Here is a 23,711-nt window from a genome sequence, read left to right on the forward strand (position 1 = left end):
ATATATCTTTTTGTTTTTGGAAAACTTGTTTAACACGGGGTTTCAGACATACTCTAACTCTGAAAACATAAAAAGAACTCTGTATACCATAGTCCGGAGCTTACAAAAAGTTATAGGAAATGTGCACACCTGCAGCTATTCTCATGGTAATTTGAATAAACCCTTCTTGTGGAGCTTCACTTCCTGAGCTACCATCAACCTCTTAGGATGGCATCATCCAACAATGTAGCCACAATGAATATTACTCACTAACAGCAAGGGTAGTTACCAATCAGTTGGGAATACTTCTTTGCTGATTAACCAGCAATGACTTTATGATATGAAATGAATATGTCATTTCCCCCTCACAGGAAAAGATGGAAAGATGAAAGCTAACTACCCCCATGTTTATCAGAGTAAATGACTGCCTGTTTTAATCTAACACACATAATTTCAAAACGGAAATCTCTGTTTATATTGTTATCATTTAGCAATGACCTGAGATTCAGAAGCTGGTGGGGGAGATCACAAGACAATAAACACAATGATAAAACAACAATATCACAACCATCCTTTTTAAGGGGGCTTTATTCAACACTCCATGATGGTTGAAAAAATGACTCCAGAAGCCAAGTGTAGCTCCTATTGCAGAAAGCTCTCTGGGACTAAAACTAATAGCCCAGTGCAGTTAAACTCAGTGTTCACAGTTCCATAGCCAGAAGGATTTTCATCAGGTTCAGCGTTTGATGCTCTTTGACTGCTACCTTTAAAATACTAACAATTTTACCTTTGAAATTGTGTCTTTTTTTTTCTTTAACTTATGTATGTATTCCCTTTACATTCCAATATCAGCCTCACTCTCCTCCCAGCACCCCCTAACCCAGATCATCCCTGTATTCCACCCTCACTTCTCCTCTGAGAAAAAGGAGCCCCCATGGGTAACACCCCACCCTGGTTAACCCTACAAGGTTAAGTGCAACGGAGTCATGGTAAGCTATCACTCCAGTTGTTAGGGGTTATGCATGAAGCCCAAGCTGTACATCTGCTACATATGTGCAGGGGGCCTCTAAGGCAGCCTAGGTTCTGCCCATGCTTGCTCTTTGTTTGGTGGTTCAGTCTCTGGGAGCCCCCAAGGCCTTCAGTGAGACAAGTGGAGTGTATACTGAGCCAAAAATGACACACTGTCCCTTCTGGTACCCCTCTATGTCCCAGGAACAGGCTCTTAGCTGCTGGCTCAGTCACTCTGTGCAAATTCTGAGCATAGGTACAAACAAGGCAAGTTTCAGGGAGAACTACAGTCACTTTTATGGAGTCTTCAATTGGTAGTGTGCCTCCACTAGCCCATACCCATGGAAGAATGGCACTAAATTAATAAAATAAAGAAAAGGAAAAGAAAACATGGACAATTAAGAAAATTACTGTGATAAAAGGAAAGGCTTTTTTTTTTGCCTTCCTTCTGAACAAGAATTTCAAATCTTTATTCATCATGGACCCCACAAAATATATACTTGACACTGAATGTGACTATAAATGAGGAAAAGTGAGAAAATCAAAAAAGATTCAAGAGGAATTAGGAAGTCAACACTTAATTTAAAATGGGAATGAGGAGACAAAGTTTAAAAGTAAAAATAGCTCCATGTGGTCCCAACTGGACTAAACACATCCCTTTCAAATGCAGTGACTGCCACAAAACATCCAGACATATTCAGATGTGCGATATATAGCTAAAAATCTACCTTCAAAGAAATAGGGTGTTAAAAAAATGAAAAGTTTCTAGAAAAAAAAATCACAAATTACCACCATCCATTTCAATTCTACCCGGTGCTATTTTCTCAACATGGCAAATCCAAACCTCATGTTTCTCTGGGCATTTCCAGCATTTCAAAGCCCAGTGCAAACTGTAAGAGCCACTGTCTTAAGGAAATCTAAACAGAAGACAGGTTAATGGACAGTGAGGTCAGTATCTTTCACTTCAGCATGCTACCTGCAATCTCACCAGAGGATATCTTTTGTTCCCCAGCACTTTAGCCTGCCAGGGGATGACGTTGCCCAAACACATTTTCAATGTTTTCTTTTTAACAGTTAATATATTTCCAGGATGCAAGTCCATTTCTTTCTAGAAGGTTCCTAGGACACCCATTGAAAAGTCAAAAGCAATGAAGGAAAAGGGGTGGCTATTTTGTTGGAAAAGAACGACACCCTTTGTATAGAAGTGGGGAGTTACAGTCTGTGGTCACCCTCTGCACAGTGTCTCTTTGTCAAGTAATCCACTCTGGAAAAAAAATAATACAGATGGGAAAATATTGTGCACTGTCAGATCTTGGAAACAGCCAAAGGATTTTTCCTCACCAATGTCTTGTCGATGACTTTCACATTCTGGCACCCTGAAAAAAATAATGCATACATTTAATATGAGATGAATGCAATAATAATCAGGCAGGTAATCGTTTTCCCAAGGAATGTAAAACTTGACAAATGTAAGGTTTATGATTCAAGGTAGGCTTGCCAAATCTTATGTGGCATGAGACCATTTTTATTACCTAAACAGTCCTTAATACAAAATGACTGGCACATATTTTTATTAACACAAAGAGTGTATTCTTTCTGCCACATTTAATAGACAGCCAGCGGCTGAAAGCTCTCATTTAGGAGATGTCTGCAGCAAATTAAAATGTGTAGTGAGGATTCACAGAATGACATTCTTCTCCTGAAAGTTCTGAAAGGCTCGAGCTGTACAGTAGCGGGGAGACAATTCATCTAGGGAGTTGTAGCCATCAGGGTGATTTGGATTTTGTGGATCATAGAAAACGAATCTCGAGTCACCTTTAATTGGCAAAGCTGGTAATTCACTCAAAGATTCCCCTCCCCTCAGCCTAAGGTCCATTTTGAGTCAAACTCTAAGCAATCCTCAGTAAACACAGCACTTACTAATTCTTTTAACAAACATTTATTGTTTGTGTGCCAGGCACCATTTAAACACTGCAAGCCCTACAGTGAGATAAAAGACAGAAAGATCCCTGGTCGCACATTTTATATTCTAGAGAGGAAACATAAAATACATAATTCATGTTGTCTTTAAAAAAAAAACAAAAAAACTATGTGACAGATGACTTATGAACTGTGATGGATTCTAAGGAAAAAGGAATACTAGAGCACAGACAGAAAGCTGGACTATGAGGAAGGATAAGCAACCACGGTGGTCGTTTTGTGAATGAAGAATTTACATGAAAGCTTGACATCTGGGGAGCATCGGGGATGAGGGAAGATCCAGTACAGAGACCATGATGTAAGAGCTTATCTGATAGTCAAGGAACTTTAAAGTGGCAAAAGAAGCCTCAGTGCAGCAACAGGGATGGCAGCAGTGACAGCTGTGACTGAAAAGGTAACAAGGAACAAGGGCCTTGTAAATGACTGTAAGGACTTTGGCATCTATGCTCATTAAGTCAAGAGTTGTAGCCATCCAGCGGCCAAGGACTAACTGGGTTTACCTGAAACGGGGGTGGGATGCAGGAAATGAAAACGAGGCCAGGGGGTGAGAGAAGAATGAAGCCAAGACAAGGTTCTGATCAAGGCTCCCAGTTTAATATTCAGTACTGCGTTTATATAGGGAAAACCCACAGAACTCATCCTTTATGTTGCAAAGCAAGGTCAGCGTGACAGTCTGTTCTTCTAAATTCTTTTCATTTAGGTTCCTGTGGGAACCTGCACCTGCAACCAAGGCAGATGACTCCACTGAGGTCGACAAGGTCCACTGTGGCAAGTGCTCAAGGCTGAGAAAGGTCTACTCATGGCTGGGAAGGGCCTGCTCAAGGCTGGGAAGGCCACAAAGAGTCATTTGTGGGTACTGATCACAAGAAGAACATGAAGTCAATTAATGGTTTAAATAATCATCCTGGCTTCTGTGATCAAAGGAGACTGGGGGAAGACAAGTAGACAAAGTTAGAGAGGCAGATCTCCAATACCCACTGAAAGAGAGAAAGACTGATGGTATAGCCAAGTGGCAGTTGTGGTGGTGAAAGGGGTCGCATTTGAATTATATTGTAATGAACAATCCCTGTGTGTGGCAAGATGTGAAAGATGAGGCAAGTCTTGGGAGTTTAAGCCTGACAAATAAACCTTTGACATGAGCATGAACTGGGAGTGAGAGGCTCCTGGTAGAACGTGTAAGAAGAGAATTGGAGCCTTAGTTTTAAAAGGGTAGATTCTGACTTCGCACTAGTCACATGGTAGAACTGACTGGCCAGTTGGCTCTATCTACTCATGTATTAAGAAGTGAGAAAAATAATGATGCTATACTTATCTTTAAAGTACTCCTGCTCACCAAAGCATCCCTGATGGGATGGATACGATGCTTGGAGCTGAAGGCTATGTAACTGCCATAGATCTATGCACAATATAACACGCCCAGTCTGAGTGCTATACCTCCAAGCCATAAGTACAAAGTCAACCTCAAATTCAGTGTCCCAAACCATTTGTTCCCCCCCCCTTTAAATCTCTGCTCCGGGGAGCCTGGCTTAAAGCATACAGAAAACAAGAAATTGGTAAAGGAAAGTCAGAATCTGCCACAGTTTGATTCTGGAGAGTTCACCACAGGCTCATATTTTCAGTGCCTGTTGTCCAGTGATGGTCCCATGTTGAAGACTTGGGAATATTTACATGGTGGGGCCTAGACAGTGGAAGTAGGCACTAAGGCCAGACCTTCCAAGGTTACAACTTGGCCCCTAGTTCAGTTTCTGCCATGAGCTTCACAAGGCCTTCACCAAGGTGATGGACTGAAAGTCTATGAAGTCATAAGCTTAAATAATTGGTTTTCTGGTAAATTTTGTCCATCAGTTATTGTGTTACTGTGGCACAAAATGCAAGGAGTGCCAAGCCTTACCACTCAGAGCCATGGCCAGCCGGAATTCTTCCTTCAGTATCTCGAGGACATCTTGAACACCTTTCTCCCCCTAAGGAAGTACAAGATGTTGAAGTATTGAGTCAACTTGTCAGGTTCTATGTATTTATTTCACTATTAAATGGTTTATTTTAGTTATTTATTTATCTTCTTGTCTAATTACCTGGAAAGCCAAGCCCCAGATGATGGGTCTTCCCACAAAAACGGCCTTGGCTCCTAGGGCCAGAGCTTTGAGAACATCGGTACCTTTCCTTACTCCCCCATCCAGGAAGACTTCTACCTTCCCTTCCACGGCCTCAACAATCTCTGGCAGGACATCAATCTAGGGAGAGAAGAAGGACAATATTATACCAAGTGAAAAACTCTGCTCATTGTCACCTCCACTGACTTCAGACCCACCCAACTAAGACTCCAAGAAGAAAGAGGCTTTAAAAAGGCTAAAAGGAGATAAGTAGATCCAAGATTGGTGGTGGAATCATTTCTCCTGGAAGAAATCATACAAATGCTAGGAACTACAAACTCATATGAATTTGGAATTCACTAGCTTCTTTGTTTTCCATGTTCAGCATTAAAATTTTCAGTTTCTGATTATTTAAGTGCAAATATTGCATCTAAAAAATGATAAACACAATTCTAAAGCACTTGGTCTTACATACTTCCTTTTTATAAAAGTAAATGAAGTTTCTTGCTGATATACATTATTCTGAATGTTATTTCCCAGAAGGCAATGGTTAAAATGCACATTAGATGTTGCAAGCAGTGCTATATAAAACATTCAAGCATAGCTCCTCTCTGACTTCCTCTTCTAACACACTTTACCTCCAGATAAGCATTAGGTAACTAACTGTGCAAGCACTTTACCCACTGTTATAGGCATATGACCATGTGGACCCCAAAGATCTCTGTCTTAGTTGTCAACTGGCAATGGGCTCAGTTTATCATAGAAAACATAAGAACCTCACAAGGGTGAGATGGTTACTATATTGTCCTTCCTAATGCTTCAGACTCCTCTAAATGAACTGCCTTTCTACCACATTAATACAGTCTTCTCTCATTAAAATAGTGTACTTACTTGCAGCTTGACACTGGCTTTGGCTATATGACCCACTTTGGCCAATCCCATGTGTGCACAGAAGGTAGAAGAGGCCATTTCTGGGCACAGACCTGAAGTGATGGCAGTATTTCTGGATACGTTTGTACTTCCACCATTTGTCATGAGATAGGAGTCCCCCAGGATTGGTTTTAACAAAGCTTGAGTCCAAGGAATCTACTCTGGAGGCAAAGCTGTCTGAGCCTCACTCAACTGATCCTAAAACGGACAAGCCAGTCAGCAGGCTAGTCCTAAGCTGGGTCAGAAGACCTAAGTAGCGGAATGATTCAAGTGAACAATTGTCAATTTAAATCACTGGGGTTTTCCCCACTAGAGTTACAGTAGTGGGTGATACAACTGAATCATTAGATGTAGGTGAAAATTTGTAGAAATTATCCACATTTGTCCCAAAAACGTTTGGATCCTAAATGAAGTCCCGACTCCATTTACGTATGCTATGAAAGCCACCACACACTTAAACTGCACTTTTTCCAGAAATAATTGTGCTGAAATCACTCAAAGGCTTTCCTCCTTCTCTCCTAGAAGTTTAGTGGCTCAACTTAAATCGAGTTTTATGTAAAAGACTGAAAACCAAACAGAGCTACAATTTGGAGGAAGTGGAGGCAACCCTTGGCAAGTGGCCCCTAAATGTTTGGCAGGTAGTGTAATTTTCCCCTTTCCCTTTTGGCTTCCATGCCTTGCCAAACATGCTTCGGATCCATTTACATACGTTCCCTTACCTATACACAGTCCCCCGTTTTACATTCAGGCGAGTTACATCAACATATAAATGCTACAATTTCCAAGCCATGATGCAAGCCGTAATTAAGCATATTTCCCCATTTGAAACCAGAACCAAAGAAAAATATTAGCTAGCTTGGGTTCAATACACATTTTCAAAGTCACACAAATCAAGTCTGTTAGGTTATTTCCAGTGCCTAACCTGGCCTAAAAGTACACTAATAAGGACACTTAAGATATGAATCCTGGAATATAAAACAGAGCCTGCATTTGTGTCTCTGTGTCTGAGGACAGGTATGTCTCCTCCAACACTGAGCAAATCTAACTTCCCTGCCTTTCCAGAGCTGCAGTTTCACTGGGCACACATTGCATAAAATCAAATGGTCCCTACAGATTGAATAAATAAATTGAGCAAAGAAACCCACTAGGTACAGCCCTGTTTGTGCTTCCTTTTTTCCCCTTCCTTCACGTCCCTATAGCATTCATTGTTTCTCTCTTGAAGATGAACACTCAAATGACCCAACCAAAGAAGCTTCAGATAGAGCAGAGGAGGCCAGAGTCCCCGCTGCTGTGGTCCATCCTCAGACTCTTTCCTGGACCACACCCCACATCTCACCAGGGGTTCCACCCATCACAGTCAGAAAATCACCAGCCCAGAGATTTAGCAAGCCCCAAAATGGCTCTGATGATTTCTGCCTTATTCTAATTCATAAGGGTCCCATGCACTTGGGGCATCTTTAGAAGCATGGTGGGGTTCATAATTGTGCTTAGCAGTCCCCAATGGAACAAGAGAGATTTTTAACAGTGTGTTACTTCATTGTATAGATCACAAAAACTGGATGACATGTTAGGAAACTGATCCTTCATGAAAACAAACCAACCTGATACACTAGGAGATGTAAGACAGTGAAATTATCCTACACCAGACTGATCTACTGCACAAGCAACTGATTCCATGCATCCAGGACAGGGCCCAGCCGAAACCAGAATGCACAACCTCACAATTCTCAGGCCAAAAAGCAAACTTTTAAAACTGGCACCTAAATAAATGGGAGTTCTTTTAGCCAGTAAGTTCAGATTTATTTTTATACCTCAAAAGCCAATTAATATATCAAGTACCTCTCAAGGATGACACATATAAAGTATGCTTTTATGTTTTATTTTAGACTTTTGTGACACTCCATGCTGCAGATTCAATTTAGGGGCTCCTCTATGCTAAGCAAGCATTTCAGCACTGAGCACCACACCCAGCCCCAGGGACCCCCTTTTAAAAGAAAAAAAAGCACCTCTTAGATGGTACAGAACATGCCTAAGGACTCAATTTAGTAATTTAACAGCACACTTATTCAGTGCAAGTGTTTGGTAGATGTGAGATTTACAGTGGAAAAGAACATTATATCTGTAAGTCTGAAGTACTTTGGGTCTTGTTGGCATCAAAATGAAATGCAAATCTAAAAACAAAATTTTAAAAAGAGAATGCTCTAAGGACTCAAACAAGCCAGGGAATAATGTGTCAAGATAACTAGAAGTGAAATTCCTAGCGCAGACATTCAAGCATACAAGGGAATGCTATGAAGTAGAGAAACATAGAGCTGTATGGTCCAGACACATTCTTTATAGAACCAACACAATACCAGGAGCATCTCAGGCTGAAGAGTCTGAATGACTTGCTGCCCTGTCTCTCATAAATGCTGGAGACAAGAAAATAACTCAAACCCAAGCCTCCTATTTGAAAACCCCTTCCAAGATATCATACTGTCCCTGGGCCCTGGCTTATGATGTAACCAAATCTGCAGGACAGTAAGACCTTTTATGCAGCTAACATAGAGGCTTAGACCATACCTTCCTTTTAAGCCTTTGACTGCTCACCTCAAAACCCATACACCCACTGAAGGGGGAAATCACCATGTGCCATAGACTGAGTGCTTTCATACATTTCCCTCATTATCATGGGCCTTAAATTTGCTCTACGTATGAGGCAAAACATAGTCAAGTAAATCCTCTCTCTCATGCACACAGCCTGCAAAAGGGACGGTTATTGTTTCCTAAACAGTCTCGGAGACCACAACTCAAAAAGCCCTTTTAGATAAGTTTCCATATGTCCTAGGCCAGAAGGAAAGAAACCACCACACCATTTAGATATTTTCCCCTTAAAATCGAGTTAGATTTTATTTCAGAAGATTTATAGTTTATTTTTAGAAAACAAACTTAATTTGGCCTGCACACTAAGTCTATGTCTCTGTGCACAAGTGAGGCATAAACCTGAGAAAACACTTGGAGCTGTGACCAGCTTCTGCACCCTGCTTTAAAGGGGGGCATCACTTTTCACCTCTTTCACCTGTGGGCAACATTTACTGTCCCCCAAACGCTGTATCTCTGGGACCATCAGTTGGGGCTCACAACCTCCAGCTTTATGATTTTAAGTCTTGGGTAGCTAATCCCATTGTGTACAGTCTTAGTTTGCTGTACTCTTCAGTGCTTTGGTAATACTGAGTGAGCACCTATGCATACTAGTCTTCTCTGCTGGCTTGGACTCTAACCCAAGTGGTCTGCAGACTTAGCCACTTCATTTCCTTTAAATTGCCATGTCTGAATCTTCTCTCTCCTTCTTCAGCTCATATAACACCTAAGTGTGCCTGTGCTCACAAGAATAATACCTTGCTTACTAGTTAACAAAGCCTCCATTCATAAATTTATAAATGGACATTTGGCTAGTTAAAAATAAATGTATTTGCTAATTTAGATAACTCTGTAACACTGAAAATCTGAGATATCACATAGCACCACACATTTTACCATAAGTGATTACACACACAGTAGACATGAATAGAGTAGATAAATCATACACACACATACACACACACACACACACACACACACACACACACAGTAGACATGAATAGAGTAGATAAATCCCAGTGGAAACTCACAGTAGCTGGCACCCCATCCAGTTGTCGCGCCCCATGATTCGACACCAAGATCCCATCCACACCATGTTTAACAGCTTCCTTGGCATCATCACCTGAAAAGAATAAATTACCATGGAAACAGCCACTGGACAAAAGGCTTGGGCTTCGAATCTCCAGCATTCCAGTAAAGGAAGAGGACCTCATTCCCACCTGTTCTATTTAGTACTTTGACCATTAAAACACTCCAAATAATTACATATAGAGTATTAGTACCGGTTTCTTCATCCAAAATAAGAATTAGAGCAATGTAACTATGTGACAGAACTGTGAGTAGATAGCAAATTATCATTAATAAAGAATTTGTCCTCTGACCAAAGGACAACAATATGAACTAACCAGTAACCCTAGAACTCCCTGGGACTAAACCAACAATCAAGAAAACATATGGAGAGACTCATGGCTCTAACTCCATATGTAGCTGAGGATGGCCTAGTCGGTCATCAATGGGAGGAGAGACCCTTGGTTCTGTGAAGGCTCAATGCCCTAGTAAAGGGGAATGCTGGGGCCAGGAAGCAGGAGTAGGTGGGTTGAGGAGCAGGGGGAGTGGGGAGAGGATAGGGGATTTTCAGAGGGGAAACTAGGAAAGGGGATAACATTTGCAATGTAAATAAAGAAAATATCTAATTAAAAAATTGCAGTTTGAAACCCAACAGTTTCATTGAGCAACCTGTATCCGTTTGAACAGGCAATACACTAATATTTACATCTTAGGTGTCTAAGATATTCTCACTGCTCAGTGCAGCAAGGAAGCAGACAGAAAGGAAACAGACTTCTGAGGTTGAGGAAAGCCTAACATAGACTTCTGGGGCCAGGGGGAGGATGCCCAACAATTTAATTCTGATTATTTTAATTTTTGTGCTACATCATTTTCCACTACATGTCATGATATACTAAAACTGAACTCTTTTAAGAATGATAGTGATACTATCTTTTTAACATAATAGGTACATATTGATGATATTACATCAACATGTTATGGTCTGAGTACCTCAATCCTCTTCAAATTCTTTTGAAATCTTAGTGTGGTAGTTTGAAATGGCACTATTAGGAGGTATGGCCTTGTTGGAGTAGATGTGGCCTTGTTGAAAGACGTTTCACACTGTGGGGTTTAGCTTTGAGATCCTCTTCCCAGCCACATGGAATCCAGTCTTCTCCTGTCTGCCTTTGGATCAAGATGTAGAACTTTAGGCTACTCCAGCCCACATCTGCCTGGATGCTGCCATGCTCCTACCTTGATGATAATGGACTGAACCTCTGAACCTACAAGCCAGCCCCAATTAAATATTGTCCTTTATAAGAGTTGCCTTAGTCATAGTATCTCCACACAGCAATGGAAACTAAGACACTTAGTGTCTGATATGATAGTATTTACAGATGGAATCTCTAATAGGTAATTAGGATTGGATAAGTTCATGAAAGTGAACCACAATAACAGGATTATTTTCTTTTGGGGGGAGGCTGCAAGGGCAGAGGGCAGAAACAAAAGCATGGGGAGGTGAGTGAGATTGGGGTGCATGATGGGAAATTCACAAAACATCAACTAAAAGGAGAGAGAGAGAGAGAGAGAGAGAGAGAGAGAGATTTCCCTTATAAGAAAAAGCTCTGCCTTCTTGTCCCTTTGAAGAAACAGATGAGGTAAACCCTCACCAGAAACCATCTATGCTAAGCCTTGACTCTCATCCCATTTCTATTGTATATAGTAATTTGTTGAGTCTTAATACTATTATCACTGTGACTATTATTACTTCTAGTGGGTATTTGAGACTCCAACTTAAAAATTGCTATGGCCTGAAGAATCATTGTCTCCAAAGTCGAAATCAAGGGGGGCAGGGAATCCATGGAACAATAACAAGGGGTCAGCTCTAAAAGTTTATGTGTATGAGGATCACTAAATGAATTCAGCAAGTTGTATTTATAAATTTATTTATAAAGTACATGTGTGTGTGTCTCTATGTCATCTCTGTGTTGGATAGTTTTCTGTCAATGTGAAAAAAAAAGCTAGCTTTGTACAAAAATAAGGAACCTCAATTTAAAAAACTACCTCTACTAAACAGGCAGGTAGCCAAGCCTAATTAGGCACTTTCTTGGTTGATGATTGATGTGGGAGGTCCCAGTCCTTTTGTGGGTAGTGTCATCCCTCAATAACTGGTTCTGGGATATATATATATATATATATATATATATATATATATATATATAAACAGGGAAAGCAAGGTTTAGGGAGCAAGGCAATAAGCGACATCACTCCATGGCCTCTGCCTCAGTCCCTACCTCCCGTTTTCTGCTCTTTCTTCCTTTCGTGATCTTAATGATGAACTATAATATGGAACTGTAAGCTGAATCAAAGCCTTTACTCCCTGTTTACAGTGTTTTATAGCAGCAGTAGAAACCCTAATTAAAACTCTCTCTCTCTCCCTCCCTCTCCCTCCCTCTCTCTCTCCTCTCCCTCCCTCTCCCTCTCCTCTCTCTCTCTCTCTCTCTCTGTGTGTGTGTGTGTGTGTGTGAAACATTACTAATTAAAGAAAAAGAGACCATGAGTTTGATTAAAAAAAGTTCCACAGGGTATTTGGAGAGAGGAGAATAAGGGGAAATTATGTAAATATGGTACATATATATGAAACAGAAAAAGAAGAATTACTCTTCTATCCTGTGGCTTTTAAAAGAATAAAATAAAATTAGCAAGTATAAGCTCTGATTGACAGCCCCAAAGACATTTTATACAGGGAAATGGTCTGTGTTCGTTTCATATGAGTGACTGGTTTAAATGTATTCTTTTGATGAATTTAAGAGGTCATTTGACATTGTGGGATTAGTCCTCTCAGCGTAACTGGTACATTATTTACGATGGCAGATTATTGGCACTGATGAAAACTGTCAATCTTTTGGATAGAAAAAGGAAAAACTTCATCTGCTCATAATTTAATTTTAACTTTTATTTTCATTTTTTAAAGAAATGTGTTAAATTTGTGGAGGAAAGGGGATACCAAGATGGCTTCCAAAATCAGCCATTCCTACTTTGCATTTCACTGTTGCTCCATGCTTGGACTTACTTGACTTACATGCTTGGTACATGACTTGACTTATATAGAGTTTTAATTGTTTTTCTTTTGTTCTCATGATTATGAGATTTGAGTATCAAAGTCTCAAACCTTTCCATTATTCCAGCTAAGCCCTTTGTGTTACTTCCTCTCATCCCTTGAGAGCTGCTCAGCTCTCTCTGCCTTCTTGCTTTGCTCTTCAGTGGGTTCTCTCTGGCCTGTCCATCTTCATTCTCCGGTTTTCTCTGCTTTAAGTCTCTTACAAACAGGAAGAGGTAAGCTCTCATTTGGTTTACATTTTTGTCTGTAGTATACTCATGAATAGCTGCCCCAAAACAGTTCAATGAGAAACCAACTGGCAACCCCTGACTGATCTCTTTGTGTGCTTCCTGAGATGAGCTGTAACACACTCAAGGTTGGGCAACTGTTTTCCCATAGAACCTTAAAGACTTTTCTCCTTGTTTGATGGAAACAATTGTTGACCTGAAGACAGATGACAGTCTTGTCTGTAGTCCTTCATAATAAACTTTTTTCTTGATTTTTCTCACTTTATATACATTTTATTTTTCTGCCATACCATCTATGATAAGGTATGATTTTTTTCTTAGTCTAATGACTTACATCACCAAAATTTAGACTTCTCTATCATTAACAATGTCTTCCTGTCAATTCCTTGTGTATTTTCTATCTAAAAAGTATGTCAGTTAGATATTTGACATTTTATACCCATCTGTGTATCTACCATCTACTTAGCTATAATATCGTATTGGTCTTATTTTCATTGTTATTTTGTTTATTTGGGGAAATGTCCCTGACTTTTGTTCAACTACCCAAGAATTTCATTTTTGTTTTAGTTTTTGTGTTTCATACCTCTTTTTTTATGTTCTACTTTTCCTCTTAAGCAATTAAGAAGTCAGGCTGAGCAAATAGCTCAACATATAAAGCAGTTGCTATACAAGACTGGGGGCCAGAGTTCTAGTTCCCAGGACCCATGTAAATGCCAGATAGGTATGGTAGACTACCCTTAATCCCAGGGAGGAGATAATCAGAAGACCTTGCCAGTAAGATACCTAGACTAGCTGGATCTAAGTGTATATGTATCTGGTTCAGTAGAACTTCGTGTGGTGGTGAAAATGTTCACACAGATATGGCCATTTAACCCTAGACACAGGACAGCCTATTCAGCAAATGGAACTGGTGACACTGGACATCTGAAGAATAAAAATAGATACATATACTCAACCCTGCATGCAGAAAATAACTCAAAGGGAATAAAAGAAAAAAGAATAAAAGAAAAAGTTACAACCAGAAACACTAAATTGCTGTAAGGAAAGACAGAAAAACTATTTCAAAATTTAGGAACAGATAAAGATTTGGTGAAAAAGACTTCAATTCCTCAGGAAAGTCCCAGGAATTAACAAATGGTGGTACATGAAATTATTAAGTTTCTATGAAACAAAGTAAACTATCCACCAAAGAGGTAAAATCACCTAGAATGGGAGAAAATATTTGTCAGCTCGCCTTCAAGCAGCATGTTAATATCTACAATATGTATCTGTTTTAAAGCTGACGGTTTTAAGAACCATGGTCTGGAAAGATGGCTCCACAGTTAAGAGCACTGGCTGCTCCTGCAGAGGACCTAGGTTGGATTCCCAGTACCCAGTGACAATTGTCCATGACTTCAGTTCCAGGATATCTGAACCCTCTTCTTGCCTCTGCTTGAGATACCGTATGCATGAGAATGCATGTACTTATGCATGTGATACACAAGCATACATGCAGGTAAAATACCCATACACATAAAATACTATTTAAACTATAGAGAAATAATTATTTCTTAAAAGTTCCACACAAGTAAACCTACCAGTCAGTATAAGCTAATACAAGGAAGATACCTTTCTCAAAAGAGCACAAATGGTCAGTAAATATTTTAAGTAGTTCAAGACTTTTAGCCAACAGGGAAATGCACATAAATTTACTTGGTAAGTCCATCTCACTTTAGTCAACCATACTATCATCAAGAAAATAAAAGACAGCATGTGAAGGAGCAGAAACACTTATTCACTGCTGGGGTGGGGGTGGGGGTTAAAATGAGCACAGACCCATGGAGTGTCAGAGTGGTGACTTCCTGAAAACTAAAAAGTAAACATATGGAACTACCAGGTGACCCTGCTAAACCACTTGGGGCCATCCCCAATGTGTTCTACATGCTCATACAGATACTTACACATCCACGTTAACTGCTACTGTATTCACATGAGCTGAGAAATGGGACCAGCTTAGCTGCTCAACTCATGAATGAAAACTGAAAATGAAATACATATACACAATGGAATTTTATTCAACTACAGAGAATAATGTCATTTTCATGAAAATGGGTGGATCCTAAAATGATTCTTAACTAAGCACGGTGACATACACTCACGAAGGCAGATAATGTGTTTTCTCTCTCAAATGCAGATGATGGCTTCAGTGTTCACATATATGTAACCACCCATGTGGGTTTAGGCCACAAAAATAGAAAGAAGAGCATGCGAGCATGAAAAGGAAGAGCTGAGGAAGAGAAGGAGACAGGACATGTACTATGTAAACAGGAAGAAGAGTAGAAAGCAGGCCGGGGTGGTGGTGGAGAAAATTGGGATAGAGGCTTAACCAAACAGGTAAAAATTAGGCTCTAAATTCCCATAATGGAACTCAATACCTTGCATGCTAACTAAAAAGTAAAATAGAAAAGAATTGAAATGTGGCCTTCTGACTCAGTAACTGAAGTTTTACTTTAACTTTTATGAATTTATATAGCCACCTGTGACTGGCAGATGCCACCACACTTCACATTGTAGCCATAAGGAGATATGGTACAGAATGATGTTTAAAATATAGATGTAGCCAAAAATATATTTTAACATGCTGTAGCTGCCTCTGGTTGTCTAGATATCAAACCAAATGTATTAAAAAATTGTAACTAAGATTGTTTAAGTCCAGTGCTGAGCATATAGACAGTCTCCCGTTTACCTTCAAGTAGCCCCTCTTCTGTGTGAGCAGAGAATCTCTTGCCTTCTCTGTGTCAATATCTTAAACCACCCAGTGAAGTCATTGATCTGCATTGTATGGGCTTGTGGAGTGAAGAAGTTGGGTGTTCAGAAAGTGCCCAGCACACATTGGACCCTCAGACAATAAAGGAACTTCTATTTCTATTTTCTTAGGATGAGAATGAGTGGGTGCTACTCCAGGCAGCAGGTAGAGAAAGTTGGGTAAAACTCACTTACTGAATGTTTTGAGACAAGGAAGTCATACTTTAGCCAGGATAAGATTAGAGAGGCTCTTCCATTTGAAGAAATGACACTTTTTTAAAAATTATGTCATCCAGACCACTGAGAGTCATTTTCCATGTTTTCTAGGCACTGCTGGGCTGTTGGGCAAATGACAGAATGGCTTGTTATGACGGAATTATGAGTGTATGAGACAGGAAGAAACACGGTCAGATAAAAGGGTTTTTTATTTGTTAACTGCTTATGAAACCTGCCCATGAGTTTGTGTTTTAAGTTTTAATTTAATTATTTATTTTATAACTCAGACCAAAAAGCTACTTAAAGGGTCACAATGTTCTGGCTTGGCAAAATATTTACAAATCATTGACATTTTCACTAACCCTCAGAGAACATGATGTGGCCTTCTAATTTTGTGCTTTTGTCCTTAAGTCAGTTGAGTGTTTAAGAAAGACAATCATCACAGGGTAATACACCATGTGCTGTCATATCATACATTGCTCTACATATTCAAACTACCAAAGACAAGTTTAAACTCCATAGGGCTAACTTCAAGCACTAGGGAATTCAGTAACTTGTGTAAGTTTAAGAACTAAAATATTTTGGATATGTATCAACACTTTTGAAAATAATCCAGGGATAATGAAGTAATATTTGTTAGGAATTTTCTAACCTAGTATATGTGAAAAGATCTCATTAGAGAAGTGTTTCTTCAAGGCAAAAACTCCTAATGAAAGTGAAAAAACTCCTAATGACAGTTTCAAAAAATCAAAGAAAGGAAACTCCAAGAAGCACTATGAATTTGCTCTTAGATTCTGTTTGTTAGCATGAGTTCTAGTGAAGACAAAATCCTGTCTGAAGCACAGGGTTGGAAAATTGCTAATGTTCTCCAGGGGCAGATTTTAACCACTGCAACAGATTACATCTCTCATTCCAATTTGCATTTTTTAAAAATGCAATTCCCAAAATGGTAGTAAGGGTGGATGCTTCTAGAACTTCCCGGCTACCCATGGTTTCATATTCCAAATTCAGACTCTCTGTTCTTCTGCTAGAAAGAAATTGAAAATGAAAAGACAGAAAAGGAAGGGAGGGGGGACAGGAGGAGAGGGGAGGGGAGGAAATTATCTCAGTCTACCCATGTGACTTACAGGTAAAATTGTGAACGTGTGAATTGATGAGAATTGGGGTTCTCAGAACTGCCTCAGCTTTTCCTGAAGTTCAGGCTGAGCATATGTGTTACTTGATATACTTGTTGTCATGGAGATGATTTTTGTTTAATAAATAAGTGAAGTAAACAGTTACAGACAAACTAGACAGTATAAACTTTACATGTATGAATAACTTCCTTTCCAACCCTACAATCTTCATCTTGCCTTCTGAGCTCTCTCTAATTAGAAAGACTCATTGTTTTCACCAGGCATTTTACCTAGGGAACACTTTATCTATTGTATGCTAAATATTGTGAAACCCTGGAGAAATGAGCCAGATGACCCATTTGGATAAGAAGAGAGGGCAATAGAGTGGGGGCAGTCCTAGGTATAGTGATTGCAAGCTACAGATCCAGATGTGCAAGTGGTTTTTAACTGACCACTTGTTATCAAACCTAAGTTAGCAGATTTGCTTGATTATGCCACAGGATAAAGTTGTATGGAATGATATAAGTTAAGAATCCAGAACTGTGATGCCAGTTAAGTGACAAGACTGCAGAAATTACCTTGTTACTTCATCTGTCCCCTGTTTAATTCAGCTAGTCTGGGAGCTAGAGTAAACGTTCATACATCTTCATATATTCAGACCAGTTCCTCTAGAAGTTAATGTATTAATCTTTTAATCATTTGCACATGCCCAGTCTCTTACCAGCATTGTTCTGAGTTTACACACAATCTGCCCACATGATAGCTATGCTCCCTGACTTCCGGATAGTTGACTGTGCATGGTGTTAGGGCCATTGCAGAAGGCATGAATGAATTAGGATGCTAATTCCTCCTTAAGTCTATATTCTTTAGTTTGAGTACATGTTACCTAAGTTGTTACCTACAGCTACTTTATTCTACTAATATTTCAGTCTGGAATAGTTTGGTGATCTGATAAGATTGCAAAACCCATCCCATAAACTTTCACCCTGAAATAAGATTATTTAGCCTACCTTTAAAATTGCCTGACAGCACTTTATGTCTACTGCAGTCTACTCTATAGATTCATATCTCACCATCAGCACCTTCTCTATTTTATTATACTCCAAATGCTTTTCCACAAAACATTTTCTGTAAAAACATTTATAATTTTGGCTCAGGCCATCAAGTTGTTATATTTCAAAAGTCAGCACAGAGCTAGCATAATAAATGCATAACATAGTGGATAATTGAATAATTGGCACAGAACTTCCAGGCTGAATTTCTTTGATTATATATAGATCTAAAAATTAGGAGTAATAGTCATCACAGTTCAAGCAGTGTGTGATGCAGGATGCACACTGGGGTGTAGAATCCACAGTAATTCTGTTACAACGGTGCTCAACAGGGAAGGGTATAACTTTTCTTGAATTAAAAAGCAAAACTTAACACTGAGTTATGTTTAAACACGTTTCCAATACTCCAGAGTAGCAGTGGACTCATTTTCTTTCTTTAACTTTTATGAGCTTCACTTCTATATAAATTAGATGACAGAATCAAAGTAGATGACATGCCCAGAGCTTTAGAATAGGGACACATGGCTTGAATAGGGAACAATGACGGTTCTTATAGAAGGCCTGGGTTTAGTTCCCAACACATACAGAGGCTCTTAACCCAACTGCCTATAACCCAGTTCTATAAGCTCTCATGCCCACCTCTGACCTCCGAAGGCTCTATGCACATATAGTGCACATATGGACATGAAGGCATATGTTCAAATTAAATCTATATCCTTAGATCCTTAGATTTTAGTAGACACTCTCATCTCAAAGTTTCTTACTCAAACTCCTTACTTTAAACTTATTTTTGCTAGTTTCCCTAGGACCACTTCTTTTTTAGAGGTGTTTTAAATATTTTTAAAGGTGAGAAGACATTTCCATGAATGAACACACTACTGAACAGTCATTATCATCTTTGTAGTTTCCAGGTAAATTTAAATATATGCAAATGCCAAATTCAGAGCCCGATTTCTTAATACCCGCAGCTTAATAACTCGGAATTTTACAATCTTCTACCATTCTCCAAAGAGAGACTGTGTAGAGTCTGACACATTCAAAAGTTAGTCAAAAATTAGTCATAGGAAGGAAGGCAATAAAAAGAAAAAAGTTCTCCTGAAATAGTTCTGGTGGCCACAGTGCCATCTGTGGGGCTTCTCTTTAGACTAAGATCAATTACTATTGCCTTCAGATAAAGCAATGAGCCCATGATATTCTGTTTAGGTTCTGTCAACCTCTGTGACTCAGTAACAGCTCCAAAATAAGGCAATGGCATTCCAATATTTTGGAAAGAAATTACTTTCTATTTAGTGGGAGTTCAATTCTATCACAGAATATTGTCCACAGTCAAGAGGTTTACTAAACCCAAAGGAGAGACTTGGATGTCTAGAAAGATTACAGAGAGATCTCAGTGATTAAGAACACTGACTACTCTTGTATAAGATCCAGGTTTGGTTCCCCTCACCCATAGTGACTCGCAAGTGCCTATAAACCAGTTCTAATATATCTGATGCCCTTCTATGATATCCCAAGGCTCTATGCATTACTTAGAGCACATTCTGCCATGAAGGCATATGGACATACATAAATGTTTTGAGAGAGAAATGGAAGCTGATACAGCTTTCAATTTACAATATCATTTGTTTTATCAAATGATAGGGAATCTGCCATGACTTTATCCATAAATGATTGTAAAACCAGTGTGCAGCAAAGTAGAGAAATGACAAACCTCTCAAAATGCCCTTTACAACAATAGGCAGTGATGTCAATTGTCTGAGCCATGTAATATCATCCCAGCTGAGAGATGGGTCTATGGCTTGTGCCACATATTCAGCAAGTCCACTGTTGTCTCCAAAATTTCCCTTAGGAGAAAATGCCAAATCATTGGTTTCAAAGTTTTTCATCCTAGAATAGATACATAGAATAGGAATTAGAGACAGTTTATATCTGAGTTGATACATAGAATAGGAATTAGAGACAGTTTATATCTGAGTTGATACATAGAATANTATCTGAGTTGATACATAGAATAGGAATTAGAGACAGTTTATATCTGAGTTGATACATAGAATAGGAATTAGAGACAGTTTATATCTGAGTTGATGCATATAATAGGAATTAGAGACAGTTTATAAATGACTTGGTGAAAATAAGAAAAAAAAAAAAGTCCCCCTTTCTGTAATGTACTCAGACACCCACAGGCTGGTTGTCTGCGGAATTTCTATTTTTATATAGAAGTATGTTCTAACTGTGACCATCCAGTGATTTTGACTAACCAACTAAAGTTTACTTTATATAAGTGTGTCGTATTCAGACAAATCAGTTTTGATTATCAATATGTGGCCACATTCAAATGTTTCCTGTTTCAATCACTTTACAGCTACAGACAATAGACTGGATGCTATTTTCAGCCAGCCACACAAATTCATGATAATAGAAACCATTTGCCTTATGGTTTACAAAGGACTTTTATTTGCACATTTCTCCTTTTGAAAATCTCTTAGAACGTAACATTGAATCACCACAATTCCTGTTTTATATAGAAAATAGTAACTCACTTGCAGAATTCAGTGACCTAGAATAAAACTAGCTCAGGACATTATTGGGGATCTGGCCTGGATTATTTGACTACTGACTATATATTCTTAGTTCAGATGTGCTGTGCTGTAGGCTTTGATGGAGATCAGGAAGTGTCTCTTAGTTCCCTCCTGTCCTCTCTGGTTGCCTGGTTACTGTCTCAAACTCTGATCTTCCAGAGAACTTTGACAAGAGTCTGGCTTTCAAGTGATCACCAACCATCATTCTTTCGTGTGTGTGTGTGTGTGTGTGTGTGTGTGTGTGTGTGTGTGTCTTAGTGCCAGACTTTCATTAACACCCAGCAAACTGGAAGTGTCATCTCCTGCACCTCTGGGTAGACTCACTCTGAGATATAGTATGCATATGATCACAGAATATTCTCACCGGATTAGGTGCTTCAGTTGCCCACAGTTTAATCAGTCTTCACAACCCCCCCCGCTTTTTGTTGCCTTCCTCTACTGCTCATACATCCCTATATGGCAGCAATCTTTACTTTCTGAAATACACTTGGCCAGTGGCTGTTTAGTCCCCAGGGAGCCACAGCCTAGACATGCTACGTCTGAGCTGTCAACTTCTCCTAGTCTAACTTCTTGTTCTATTTTGACCAAGTAGCTCTCTAACTCATGACCAAGACTCTACTAGTGGATCCTCTATGCTTGGTATCTTTTTCCTTGCTCTAGCATGACCTTCTTGGATTTATTTGAACAGTGTTCCAAGCTAAAGCCAAAGTTCATTCTGCTTGTAGTTCTGATCATACCTCATGGATGACTGGCAATGAGACTGTACAGATGGTTTCTTCCATGCGGCTTAGCAGGCTACAATTCCCCAATTTACTTGCAAACTAATTACATGAACAACTTCTCTTGAATCACTGGAACTCAACTTGCTCTCCTACATGCTTTAACTGAGCTGTTACCCATTCTTACGTGATAACAGAACTGTTGGATTCGTCCCAGCTCATTTTCCCCTGTAACATCTCTGCCATTGAATGTAGAAAAGATCCTGGAGCCATGACTACATCTGGATGTCTGCAGATAGAAGTATCTAGGAATTCTGTTTTCAAATCATTTGTAGATCTTCTTTTCATACAAAACTGTTTGATACTTACTTTACACTTTGGGACACTTCAGCTAAAATGACTAGTGGAGTACTTAGGGACCACAGACCATACCATGGACATTAATTTTCAGGTCCAAACAACCCTATCCAAGCCACTGTATCATGGCAGCTTCTTCTGAAGGACTGAACATATTCCTGAAGATTCATGGATATAAAGACATAAAGCATCCCCAAATACTTGACGCCCGTCTAGTTATTGGCTTTTGATGAAATACCTGAGCTTTTCCATTTGTCAAAGCACTTAGGGTTATACAGTGTGTCACAGTCCTACGTCTTCTGTGGTCTCCTTAATGTGAATTGAATTAAGCTTTCTGTTCAATAAGTATATTCTTGGGAGAGAAATTTACCCCATTACATCAAGGATACTAAACTCCAAACATAAATAATATTGTTAAGAGAAAAAAGAACAATCTATCCCATCATCAGACATGAAGAAAAAAAAAAAAAAAGGAAACCATCTGCAAGTGTCCCTGCCCCCACTCCAAACAGGCGGCAGTGCTTCGGTAGGGGCGGGTGAAAGGGTGAGATGGATAGGAAAAAAACAGAAACATGGATAAAATTATATAAATAACTGTTGTTATTCTTGGACCGTGCAATGCAGATCAACACTTGAATGAATGTTGCCTTACAGAAATCTCAGGGCACAATGAAGCCTTGTTGTTACTCTAAACTTTGTTCAAAGCCAGAAGCCAAGAAAAAGTTTTCAGATATCTAGACAGAGAACCGCGACGGAGTGTTTTACTGATGGCTCTGAAAGAAACTGCCAAGAATGCTATTTTTATTCAGATTGTGACATATATGTGTGCATATATATGTATAATATATATAATATATCTGTGTATATATCATATATGTATATATATATATATATATATATATATATCCCTTAAACCGTAAAGTACCTTCTGATATTTATTTTGTAAGGAATAAAAAACACAACACCAAAATATTAACATATCTATTTAGAACTTAATTTTCAGAATCCTGAACTGGTAAATACTGCAAAGAGATCAATTTTCTTCCTTGTAAAGCAATTGTTATGCCTGGAGTGGCTCTTAGTATATTTTTTAATCTAACATAAAAATTAGCTTTGATTTAATAAAATCAATATCAAGCAATAGTAATAGTTACTAAAGTTAAATATGTTGAAAGAAACTAATAGTCTAATAAGAATGAACATTGATGGTAACATACGATTTATAAATATTGATAATATTATACTAGGGATAAAGCTACATCTCTATACTGAAAACTCCAAAAATAAAGTAAAACAAAATAAAAATCAGCTAAGTTTGCAATTTCATCAGAGTGCAGAGAGGAAGCCAGGTTCCCAGTTCCCAGGAGATGAGGACAGGCAGTCAGTCTTTCTTCTGTGCTTAGGAAAGTAGAGTGTTCAGAGCATACCCTGGTCACTTCCTCCTCAGTGTGACTGAGTGCTCTAAAGACAGACCAGGGCCATAAAATTGGAGTTCCAGTCTTATTCAACTTTTTCCTAGTTATCATATATTGGGGAAACCCCATATGTATTAGGAAATTTCTTATGCTGATTAAATAATTACATGCCAAGCACCACTATTATCTGCCACTGTTTTAGATATTTAATAAATACCAGTAAAGAAGAGAGTAAAAGATCTCCATCTGTCACAGAAACAATCAAAGTGTAAATTGTCAAGTTTGTTGGAATGTAAGTACAGTACAAAATAAAGGGCGACAACTGGGTAGGAGGGAAAACAATTGGCACAGTCTCAAATCCATGGGTTAAGTATAGCAACAAAGGCAGAACTCATTGTTAAGCTACTATAAAATTGAATTCAATATGGTTACATTTATTTTATTATTGCTGCTGTGACAAATGACCACAGATGTAG

The 23,711-nt window shown here is 38.9% G+C and overlaps 1 protein-coding gene across 1 annotated transcript in view; it reads right to left on the bottom strand.

Annotated features, from left to right (window-relative positions):
• Positions 1–552: 552 nt before the first annotated feature.
• The window catches only part of Hao1 (hydroxyacid oxidase 1), a 48,913-nt gene continuing 25,754 nt past the window's right edge, over positions 553–23,711 (bottom strand). Inside the window, exons 4-8 of the mRNA XM_021185841.2 lie at positions 19,877–20,052; positions 9,638–9,729; positions 5,040–5,198; positions 4,859–4,928; positions 553–2,363 (exon numbers count right to left, since the gene is read on the bottom strand). Of these exons, the coding sequence (XP_021041500.1) occupies positions 2,293–2,363; positions 4,859–4,928; positions 5,040–5,198; positions 9,638–9,729; positions 19,877–20,052 (568 nt within the window). The 3' untranslated portion in view covers positions 553–2,292. The remainder of the gene's footprint in view (positions 2,364–4,858; positions 4,929–5,039; positions 5,199–9,637; positions 9,730–19,876; positions 20,053–23,711) is intronic.

Source organism: Mus caroli, chromosome 2 (assembly GCF_900094665.2).
Source record: "Mus caroli chromosome 2, CAROLI_EIJ_v1.1, whole genome shotgun sequence".
Classification (NCBI taxonomy): domain Eukaryota; kingdom Metazoa; phylum Chordata; class Mammalia; order Rodentia; family Muridae; genus Mus; species Mus caroli.